The sequence below is a fragment of the Theobroma cacao genome, chromosome 9, assembly GCF_000208745.1.
Source record: "Theobroma cacao cultivar B97-61/B2 chromosome 9, Criollo_cocoa_genome_V2, whole genome shotgun sequence".
NCBI classification, from domain to species: domain Eukaryota; kingdom Viridiplantae; phylum Streptophyta; class Magnoliopsida; order Malvales; family Malvaceae; genus Theobroma; species Theobroma cacao.
In genome coordinates, this window is record NC_030858.1 from 32,908,825 (window position 1) to 32,920,862 (window position 12,038).

Here is a 12,038-nt window from a genome sequence, read left to right on the forward strand (position 1 = left end):
TATCAATTGCAATTTTGAAAACGAGAAAATGGATAAATCTAAATAAATTTATTTGTATCAAGAAAAAAAAACACGTATTAAGTGTTAAATCGAACATCCCATTCATAAATTATACAATTATTTTTTATTGTGGATACAATATGAGAAATATATGCAAATGAATTATAAGCTAATGTTTGTTGGATTGGACCGCCACTACCTTTGAGTTTTAATCCTGCCTTCATCCCTGCTACTGCTAGGCTATCACGCTGACGGATGAGGTTTCTTAATTTGCCCGTCTTCACAAACCCCAACGCGCCTGCAGTCAATACGCGCAACTTGTGTGCCCTTTTGGATCTGACACTCATCCAATTATAAGTCTTCTCCCAACATTTAATCTAGTCACCATCTGCCTTTTGCTTTGAACTTGGGCAATTTTGCTTTGGGTCTTCATGCATTCATAGCCTGGCTCAAGTCCAATTCCCCATTACATTGAAATTAATGGAGCTTTTGCTTCTATTGAGATCTAAATTTTAGTGAAATAAAAGGATATATATATATATATACATGTATAAGATTTTCCAAATAATTTTGAGAGTTGAATATTGTACATATACAATCGTGTCTCTGATGGACATGGCACAACGTTTTAATTAATTTACTAGAGGGAGCTGGCTAACATACAAGCCATGTATATAGTTAATTTATGCCTTTCATATCAATCATAGACTTTTTTCTTAAAAAGAAATAAGACTTTTGATCATTATTATATATTCTTTGTGTGTTGGTTCTTTTGATGCTAATCTAGATCTGGATCTTGCCATTGCACGTGCTTCTTTTAATTGCCTTTGGTTGTACCTTCAATATTGCATTCATGATTAATTAATACTTCCAATTTAAAAAAATGTAATCATCACATAATCTTTACAAATTTTGTTTTAGATTGAGGAAGAAAAAAGGGATAAGTTGATCACTATATTAATTTCAAAGATTATTTTGATGATTGTTAATCCACCAACTTCAAGATTTATATATATATATCGTTTTCTTAATTAGAAGATTCGTGATTAATTGAAAATTTAGAATCAAGAAACGACATTTTTTTAATATACCACAAATAAGAGAACAAGATTTCTTTTCTTTTTAATTCATTTCGTTTACGTGGATTTGTGCAGTTGGCACAGATGTAAAGGTTGAAAATTGGAAAGTGGTAACGGCGTTTAAGCTTAGTCAAAAGACAATAACGACTGATCGCCCTAGTTTTAAGAACAAAAAATTAATCCTTTTCTTTTTAATTTCTTTAACCAAAAAACTGAAAAATGGAATTCTTAAAGGAGCAGCCAAGCAAATGCGAGGGGAAACCCATGAGGAGCTGTCGGCATCAGCCATGCAACGTTCACGATCTACACAGAGAAAAGGGCAAAAAAAAAAAAAAAAAAACACACACACACAAAGAAAGAAGAGTAGGTTAATAATTAAAAAGAGAGAGAGAGAGAGAGAGAGAAGGNGAAAGAAGAGTAGGTTAAGTATTAAAAGAAGAGAGAGAGAGAGAGAGAGAGAAAGTCAAAGTCTCAATTAGGGTTTGGTTTAGGGGAGCGCCCCTTTGCAACACCGACGCCTGGCCCAAGGCCAGCCCCATTCGATTCATTTAATGCCTCAAACCAAAAGTCTTTCAGTTTTGTGTTGGATGCCAATGGCAGAGGCTGTTATTAAAGTATTTGTTTTAAGCTTTTCTTCTTCCGAAACCTTGGAAATGGTCCTAATCAATTACCACTTTTCTTTTTTTTTCCTTTCCTTTCTCTCTCTTCCTCTAATTTTGCGTGTGTTGACTTTTAATTTATTGATTTTGAACAGCTTGCGATGTCGCCGTTTTGTCCTCTCCACATATAAAAGCGTCTCCACCCTTTCTCCCACCAGCCCCAATTTGGCAAGTGTATAGAATTGAGACTGCTTTGAGGTAACACTTACATTCAATCCTATTCCAATTTTTAAGTTCTCTTTCTTGTTGTTTCCCCTTTATTTGGCATCATATCTTTTTCGTTTTCTTGTTTATTTGAGAATCCAGGTTTTGTTTGCCTGGTTTAGTTTTGTTAGATTTAGTAGCTCCAAAAAAAATTGATGGATGAAATTGAGATTCCTCCTCATTTTCTTTGTCCAATTTCCCTTCAACTCATGAGAGATCCTGTTACCATCTCAACTGGAATAACATACGATCGAGATAGTATCGAGAAATGGTTATTTTCATGCAAGAACAACACGTGCCCGGTTTCGAAACAGGCCTTGCACAATTCAGATCTAACCCCAAATCACACTCTTCGTCGCTTGATCCAAGCATGGTGCATTCTCAATGCTTCCCATGGAATTGAAAGGATCCCAACGCCCAAGCCTTTGGTCGACAAAACCCAGATCTCCAAGCTCCTTAAAGATGCGAAAAAGTTCCCTGAGATGCAACTCAAATGCCTTAAAAGGCTCAGATCAATCACGCTCGAAGGTGAAAGAAACAGAAGCTACCTGGAAGCCGCTGGTGCAGTTCAATTCCTGGTGTCAATGATCAAGAGTTATGATTCTGCGTTACTTGAAGTCGAAAGCAACGAAGGGTCAGAACTTTTAAAAGCCAGCGATGAGGCATTAAGTATTTTTTATCATATCAAGGTTTCTCAAAGCTGTCTAAAGAGTATTATCAGCAATGATCAGGAATTTGTAGAGTCTTTAGTGCAAGTCATGAAAAATGGTAACTACCAATCTCGAGCATATGCCACGATGCTATTGAAGGATGTCTTTAAAGTGGCAGATCCAATCCAATTGATGAGTGCCACACCTGAATTCTTCGCTGAAATGGTACGTACTTTGCGCGATCAGATCTCGCAGCAGGCCTCCAAGGCATCATTGAAGCTCCTTGTGGAGCTTTGTCCTTGGGGAAGAAACAGGATCAAAGCCGTTGAAGGTGGTGCAGTGTTTGTCTTGATCGAGTTTCTTCTCAAAACATCCGAGAAGAGAGCTTGTGAACTTGCCTTGATTTTGTTGGATCAGCTTTGTGCTTGTGCTGAAGGGAGAGCAGAGTTGTTGAAGCACGGAGCAGGGCTAGCGATTGTCTCAAAGAAAATATTCAGGGTTTCGCATGTGGCAAGTGACAGGGCAGTGAGGATTCTATCCTCAATTTGCAGGTGTTCAGCAACTTCTTGGGTTCTTCAGGAAATGTTGCAAGTTGGTGTGGTATCCAAGTTATGTTTGGTGCTTCAACTTGATAGTAGTTACAAGACCAAGGAGAGAGCAAGGGAGATCCTCAAACTGCACTCTAGGGTTTGGAGGAACCCTTCTTGTATTCCTTCTCATTTGTTTTCTTCCTATCCATCTTCTTGAGATTGGTGCTCTTTTTTTTTTTTCATTTATTAACTTTTTGTGTAGATAGGATTGAAACAGACATGGGGGAAAGCGGATCTCCATGCAACTAAGTTTGAATTATACAAATTTAATATATATATATATATAGGCATGAAATATTGTCAACAAAGAGACACTTTCGATGAGATTTAGTTAATTATTCTTTTGGGAATTAAGGTTCTGTATTTTACTTTGTATTGAATGCCTTATCATTGTCGACATGTGTTAGTTCTTTTTGGAAGGAAAAATTGTAAGAGAAATATATATCGTGCTAATGTATTTGGGAATTGCTTGAGACTTGAGATTATAAACCATTTAATTATTCACAACTTACAAAACATTTAATTATTAAAATAAAGTCTATAAACCTTAAACATAGAAATCGGAGTCAAAACGTATATAGTTTACATGATCTTGTTCTAATGCCTTAAGATTATTTGTTAATTATGCACTTTCGTCTTATAAATATGAATTTTAATTAGTTTCTTAAATAGATACCATTCTTGTTTCTGTCACTTTTTCCAGCCACTTATGGTAGAAAATATAGTTGTAGGCAAAACAAACGCTAGCTTATGGGATTTTACAGGTAAATCATGAACATTTGGATTGGATTCAAGTCCATCCCATATTTGGAGTCTAGAAATTTTGTTTAATGTAAAGATTCTACGAGTACTTTCATTTTTTTCTTTTCTTCGTTAGATTAAGCTTGAAAACAGCTTACACATCTGGTTTGTATGAGATGGTTACATCAACATTCAACAAAGTCAAACAGCTGTATCACCACCTAACATACACCAGAATATCCTTTGCAAAGATAAACTCATCTAACAATCTGACAACATTTTTGATCATACAATTTTATTGGAAGAATTGATCCTATTATAGGTTCTATGAAGACATGACCTATGCGCAATCTAAAATTTTACAATCGATTACAAATGAGTAATACGTGATTTTAACTGCAAGATTATATATGTATTCAAATTATGCCTATTTTTAATAAAATTCAATAAATTTTGATTATACAATAAAATGAAGCTTTTTTCTTTATTTCGAACTTGGAATATGTCACACTAATATATAGATTTGTGGCCCATTTCGTTAGTAAATTAACTTGAGAAGAAAGGTGTAAGTGTTTTATATCATATTTATTACCAAGAGTTCCATTCGTATTCAACCTTTAAATGTTGTTAAAAGCTTTCATTCTGCGTCAAGGGACCATTTATCACAATGTTTACAGCTTCCATAAGGGCACATTTGAAGGTCAAATTGGTTTATGTCAACTTCGTAAAAGAGTTGAAAACCGAGAAAGAACAGAAAAGGAGGGAAAGGTGGTGGTTCGGTGTCCATATTGCAACACAAATTAATGTCTCCGTCGATGGTAGAAAAAACCAAATTGATGCAAACAGGTCAATCATGTAGCTCCGACGAGATATATATAGCACTCATTACTGTATTATGACAAGAAAAGATGATGATTTCTTCCCTATTTGACCCGGTAGAGTTTAAGAAATCAAAAGAAATTAAAAGCTATATTAGGGAATAGGGATTGTCATTAAATCCAGCAGTTTCCAGAATTTATTATCGTATTACTTATGACTATGTAAGAGTTGACGGCGCTTCATATATATATTCCCAGGGCCAACTGAAACGTTGGACCGTGTTAGATGATATGAACAAATCTAACCATCTCCACAGACTTGGGTTGGCTGAACGATTCTGGTTTGCCCTGGTAGAAGGTTTTAAACCAAGTCTAATTCTTACAACTTTCTTCACCAAGCTTTTCTAATACTGCTTTTCTTTCAAATTTTGATTCACACCTATAATTAATGTTCGTTTACATTGTCATCTAAATTACTTGTCCTTACATATAATTTTGTTGCTTCACGAGGATGTGGGGGCCACCCCACCCTTTTGTTTCCCATAACATACTTCTTCTCATCGGGGATTATATATCTGTAGGTTTCTCACTTTCTTTCAGACAAGTTTTCACAGTTCATAATTAATAAAAACTATGGATATAACAATGGTATAACATTTTATAGGCAATTATGTCAGCAGACGTCCATCAATTTTATTAAAATTCAGTGAACTCTTGACAATAAAATGTCGAATTACGCCTACACATATGGGCAGCTTTTCCTTTGGTTTTTATTGATTGTTAGCTGCCTTACAGGTTGAAAACATGAACAGCTAGCCTCTCTTATTAGTTTCTAGTGGTTCTTGGGATTAAGAATTTCATCATTGACTAATGAAAACTCTGACTACTAGCTTTCAGGGTCAAATCTAGATAGATCGAGAGAGATCAGACCAGTAAACTTTAGTGTTGACTTTGCATTAAAAGTTAAATTTCAAGCCCTCTAGTAGTAACGGCGATCTGGCTAGGAAGCTGCTCCAGGACTTGCTAGGATTAATCGTGGAACTAGTTACAAGTTTGTATACTATAGATTATAACTTAAGATGAAGGCTGAATTTAATCCCGATGAGTGAAATGTTGACAATATATACGGCTAGAATAATTGAGGAAGCATCATGCATAGGGATGGATCTTGAGCGATCGAGAGAGTAGTAAACGAATATATAGGACACAAAGACAATGGAATAACCTAATGGACTTGAACAATTTTAATTAGCATATGGAAAGTTTGTTAGGAAACAAAGTTATCTGTTGACTAAAAGATGGCGGTTCCATAGATACAGGGTGGGATGCATCGATCCTCCTACTTTCTGATGTTTTAAATTGATACAACTTAAGGCATTGATTTTTCAACTCAAGAATTTGGGTTTTGATTAAATCCCAATGAAGTAAGAGCTTTTGGGATTTGAATTAGTTTTGATAGCATAAGACCATCAAGTTTGAACCATTAATTTGTGCCAAATCTAGTTTATATTATATTGTATTGTTGACTCTTTATTTTGTAGAAGTTATATTGTTGACTTTTAAATCAAATGGATTGATTGGATCAAAGTAAGGAGCAATGGAGTTGGTGTAGACATGTGGCAATTTATTATTGTTGGACGGTGGAAGAAAAATTGAACTGATTTTGGTATTTTGGGTTTGGGTTTGTAAATTGATAAAAACAAAGAAGGTTCAATGGGGAGCCAGCCCAATTGCATGCTTAAGCTGGACTAGTGGCGAGGCCCCAATATCTATTAGTCAAATATTTCGGGCCTATACCATTTACTTTCGGCCCTTCAATGGTGAAAAAAAATTCCTCACCCTAAATCGCATACTTTGTTTAAATTACTCATCAAATTTGCATTGGTCAAATATTTGGTTACTGGATGATACAATTATTTTATTAAATAATAAATGTATTTTTATTTAAATTTAATTCATGAAAACTTAATCACAATTAATCAATAATCTTTTACTAACCTAAAATCCTAAATCCTAATAATGATAATACTAAAGAAGGGAATAGAGGAGATCAATCTTGACCTTCATAAGAAGCTGCACAATGGCTAAAAAGAAACACAGTATACATACACACGCAACAGATAACACTTACTTATAACTATAATCCATAAGACTGATTGATTAAGAAAGTAAATACTTAGTACATGTTTGAATTGAATCATGATTCAAACTTGAACGATTAACTCAAAATGACTTGAGCTTAAATTGATTTTATTTTGAAAATCAATGAATTAAACTCAAAACATGATCCCAATCTAAATGATTTAAACTCGAAATATTCTGAATCAAAATAATTTAAATTTAAAATGATCAAAATTTAAAATAATTTGAATCTAAAAGTGATTTAAATAATTTTTTATTCAAAATGAAATGATCCAAAATGAATCAATTCAAAATCCTATTTGATGTGCCTAATTAACAAATCTATTTTTAATAGTACTCCGTTATCTCAAAGATCTCTTAATTAATTTTATTATCATTTATGTAATTAGAAAACTCAAATTCTAACTTTATGAATTCCTAATTTACTCAATGAACGATCTTGATCTATTATACTTGATTTGATGGATCTAAAATCTTATTTGATTATATATATATATATATAAAGTCATAGTTAATTAAAATATGTTCATAATCTAAATTTGATCTATTCATAACTACCAACCTCTCCTAACTCCTAACATATGCTTAGTTGTCACTTAAATATATTTATATATTATATTTTAAAAGTGACTTCTTTAATACCTTTGGTTTCATAAAATTACTTTAATTTAATGGAGTAATGAGAAAAGTGATTAAGATAGTGGTCAATGCTTTAGTTTGACTTGAATCGGATAATTGCAACCCAACGTTTTGGACAGGTTGCCGATTTTTTATCTACATAACTCATCCAGAACTGTTTAAAATTTACGAAATCATTCAGATTTCGTAGAGGTGTTCGAGCTTGAACATGATTTTTGTTATGACAAAAAAAATCTTATATTTTACATGATCAATTTATAAAAAGACAATAAGATACATATATAAAAGAGATATTCAATCATTTAGATAAAAGAAATTAAATTAATAATAATAATCTAACAATATCGTAATCTTATGTACTTTTAATTTCACTGATTTAGTTGATAATTTTTACAATTGTTATAATTACATTAACAACCACTCAAACTCAAAGTAATATGATAAAGGTTAACTTGAGTTTAGGAATTAAGTCTTGAACCGATTGGAAGGACGTAGTAATGGATGAAAATGAAGGGAAAAAATCTCAATCCATAACCATATGTATAGTAATGAGCTATAGTTGGTCCACTCATTAAATTTGCTTCAATGTTTGTCACAGTAACCTTATGATGCATCTATGTCTATTATTTGGCATACCCACATGGTTAACGATCCAAAGTACGGAAGCAACAGCTATGCTATTAGTTGTAACTTTTGGAAAGTGATCTTTTTCAAAAATACTTTTCACATTTGATTCCATAGGAGAAGGAGATGCATTCCGTGTTGTTTGACAGCCATGTTCACGTTCTTTGCATGCATTGGAGTTGATATACAGCACGTTTTATTTGTTTTCCTCGATACAGGTTGTAGCTGCCAATCCAATAACCGTTGATTGCGGACCCTTCCCTGACATTGGTATATTGAGATGTCCTATTATATGTTCCCCGTGGGTTTTTTCTCGACTGTTAAATTTTCATATGGTCGGCATTTGCTACCAATAAATCATCATCTCTATATAGAAAAAAGAAAATAAAAAAAGAATTCAATTCGCTAAGATGATAACCCAATGTTAATTTAGAGATTGAAATTTTTATTTTATAAAGATTTTATGTTCAAAGTAAAAGAAAAAACCTACATTTTCGACTATTATTAATAAGTTTTATTGAACCAAATGCTCCTTGCATACAAGAAAAAGACAGAAGAAAAAACCACAGCCAGACGAACAGCAACTTTATAGGCAAGTCTCTTTAAATGAACAGCTAAAGATCTTACAAACCAATTTTGATAATTAGCTGTTATAATTGATAAATTATACAGAATTTCAAAATATTCCTTATCAAATGCACCAAAAGTCCAATTAAGATAGGCAGCGTCAGTGTCCCGTTCTTCACAGTGTGTTTGTATGCGAGGTGGTGTCCAATACAAGTCCACGCGCTTAAGGAAGGGCTCTCCAGGGAGATTTGTAATAAGAAACAGGCGCCTCTACAATGGAAAAATATGAAAAGAGGCCTCACCAAGCCGGTGGGGACCGCCAACCGGATTGAGCTCTTTCGTAAACAGGGGAGCGGGGGTGCTTCTGGGAAAAGGGTGGACACATTCTGAATGGGGTTGATCAGGGGATTCTTATATTCCTGAGAAAGGATGAGCTATGCTGCATCCAGTCTTGCTGCCTACTTCAAAGGCTTGAGACTCGACCGGCATAGCTCATGTAAAGTGTAAACCCTGTCTGATCAATATATAATCACCATACATTTCAAAAAAAAAAAATCCTTATCATTAACTGTGACAATTACTATAATTGATCGATATTTTGTACACTTTCATGATATTGATCTGTGTCCTTAATCATGATATCCATAATCTATCATGATCTTTAACTAAAGCTGTAATAATTCAAACTTTTTGTCACTCAGGTTACCTTTGGTACCTGGTTAACAGATAGACGGCAATACAAGGAGAATTATTCCATAAATTGGAGTGCAATCTAAGTACCCCTCTGGCTTTCTCTTTCAAATATGCTGCACAATCTGCTTGAATTACCATGCAAAGCTTTGTCACAGCTCCAACCCTCAACATCTCTAAAAGGACTTGCTTGGTTGCGGAATATTTTGAGATTAATGAAAGTATATGAACAGCTTGATCATCTGTCGCTGGAGAAACCCTTAGGATCCTCTTAGCCACCATAGCTATGCTCCCGGCATGGCGTAGAAACTGAGCTCGCCCATCTGCGCATGAACATAGATGTGCCAAAAGATTGATGTTCAGTTCCGTGATGTTCTTTTCGGGGTTTTGCAGTTCAAATTCAATGAGCTCGAAAATTGCATTGGCTTCAACGATTTTGGATTTGTTTCTTCCCCAAAGGCATACTTCTATCATAATTAGCAAGGCGGATTTGGTAGCTTGTTGAGAGATTTTCAATTTCAATACCCTCAAAATTTCTTTGAAGAATTCGAGCTTCAATTTCTCCACCAGCCTGGTATTTGCGACCTCAATCACCTTTCTCAAGACTAGCATCGCATGAGTCTTGACAACAACAGGATTCTCCATCTCACACCCGAGAATCCATGTTAAACAGTCAATCAAATCGTGGTTTTCATTCACGAGAGCTTTGACTTCACTAGAGGGCGTCCATATAAGATAAACAAGTCTCAAAGCTTCTTCAAGACCAGTAATTCTCCTTTCCTTGTAACATCTTCTCAACAACAAAATCACAGCCTTTGCAACCCCTGCTTCCTCCATGCATTTCCTGTTCTTTTCATTCTCTTTCCCTAAGGCTTCCATTTTCTTCAAAGCATTTACATAGAAACTAGTATGCTCAAATTCACGCATGAGTTTAATAACACGACTCTTACTGAGAGGAGATTTTGGTGTAGGGATTCTATCAATACCATTACTCTCATTTTCTGTGCACCATGCCTGAATTAGCCGCCGCAGCGTGTGATTTGGCGTTAAATCGGAATCTGATGGCAAAGGCTGCTTCGTTACAGGGCAGGTCGTGTCCGTGGCTATCTTCAACCATTGCTCTATGCTTTCCCTGTCATATGTAATTCCCGTAACAGCTGTAACAGGGTCTTTCATGATTTGTAGCGATATGGGACAGAGAAAATATTGAGGTATATCGATTTCATCCATGGAGAGCTGATCAACTCTTCGAAGATGATGGATGTTGAAAATTGCAGAGTTTGCTGAAGAAGTAGATAGATAATATAGACAACTTTGTTAAGGCAAAAACGGTAAGCGAAAGTGGCTAATAGCTTCGAAGACTATATCAGGTAGACAAATAATTGGCAAGCAAAGGAGGATTCTAAGTATATTTAAATGTGTTTGAATAATACGTCTTTTTCCATTCTTTCGCATTCTTCTCCTTCTTCTAAATTTCTTCTTTCACCGGTCATAGTTTCTCATCTACGGCTTTCAATGGTCAACACACGAGAAACAATACAAATCACATTGGTAAGAAATTTCTTCTCCCAACTGCTTATTGACCACCACTTGGCACATTATTTTGTGGTCAGGCTCAGGCTGTGTGCTTCAAACCAAGGAAAGGACAAAGGTGGGCCAAAAAGTAGCCCAAAATATGTAGGCGCCGTCACTGGTAACTGGTGGACTCTGTTTGGAATTACAGTGGAAAAATTCAATTCAGACAAAGGTAAAAAAATCTGGGCAAATATTGTAGGCGGCACAACTTGGCGACGGGGAGCTTGAGAAAAGATATACCAAACCCCTAATCATACGAGCACTGCGCTGCAGGTGTGGAACTCAAACTTGTATGCCTCTTCAATGTTTAGTTGACCCTTTGTTGTGTTTGCCCAAATATGTACAGTGCCACCTAAGTTTAGGTTTACCTCTCTTTCCCTCTCATTTATCAAAAAGTTTCTATGAAATTGTTATTTCATGTTGGCATGTATTGTTTTCATTCAAGCTATATCACTTCAGTATATTGTTCTTTAAAAAAGGTTAATTATTTATCACAAAAAATCATATATAAATATGTTAAATAAATACGCACAATTTAATGATAACGTGCAATATGTAATAAATAGTTGATAATTTTCAAAAACATGCTTATGTGTCATGATTTAAAAGCATATAACATATTTAGAATCTTTTTTCCTCATTGCTTACCCATTTTGATTTATTATTTTCATGAGTTTGTTGGATACTAGTAGTAGTCAAAAGAATTGCAAAGAGGATTCCCAAATGTTGAGATGACTTATTCCCCCATCTCAGTTTCTCGAGTAAATTGCATTATATGACCCTAACTTTTTAATAAATAATCAGTTTGATCCTTAACCTTTCAATTTCTTCCTACTATTAATGACATATGAATTCTTTGGATCAGAAAATTTCTGACGAACAAATTTAAGTGTCTTTTTTTTTTTTTTTTCCATTTCCAGGAATTGTAAAGTGCAGGCTTGATTTCGTCTACATGGCCTGCAAAATATATGGTCGTATTTATTTAATTAGGTTGAATCAAATTCAACATTATATATAAGATTATATTATTCAAAGGATCTGCATGCCAGATCATGGTCCG

The 12,038-nt window shown here is 34.6% G+C and overlaps 2 protein-coding genes across 2 annotated transcripts; one reads left to right on the forward strand and one right to left on the reverse strand.

Annotated features, from left to right (window-relative positions):
- On the forward strand, nucleotides 1,856–3,517 carry LOC18590200 (E3 ubiquitin-protein ligase PUB23). Its single transcript, XM_018127442.1, has one exon. The coding sequence runs from the start codon at nucleotides 2,098–2,100 to the stop codon at nucleotides 3,337–3,339; it is 1,242 nt and encodes a 413-aa protein (XP_017982931.1). The 5' UTR covers nucleotides 1,856–2,097; the 3' UTR covers nucleotides 3,340–3,517.
- On the reverse strand, nucleotides 8,706–10,779 carry LOC18590201 (E3 ubiquitin-protein ligase PUB24). Its single transcript, XM_018127446.1, has one exon. The coding sequence runs from the start codon at nucleotides 10,631–10,633 to the stop codon at nucleotides 9,416–9,418; it is 1,218 nt and encodes a 405-aa protein (XP_017982935.1). The 5' UTR covers nucleotides 10,634–10,779; the 3' UTR covers nucleotides 8,706–9,415.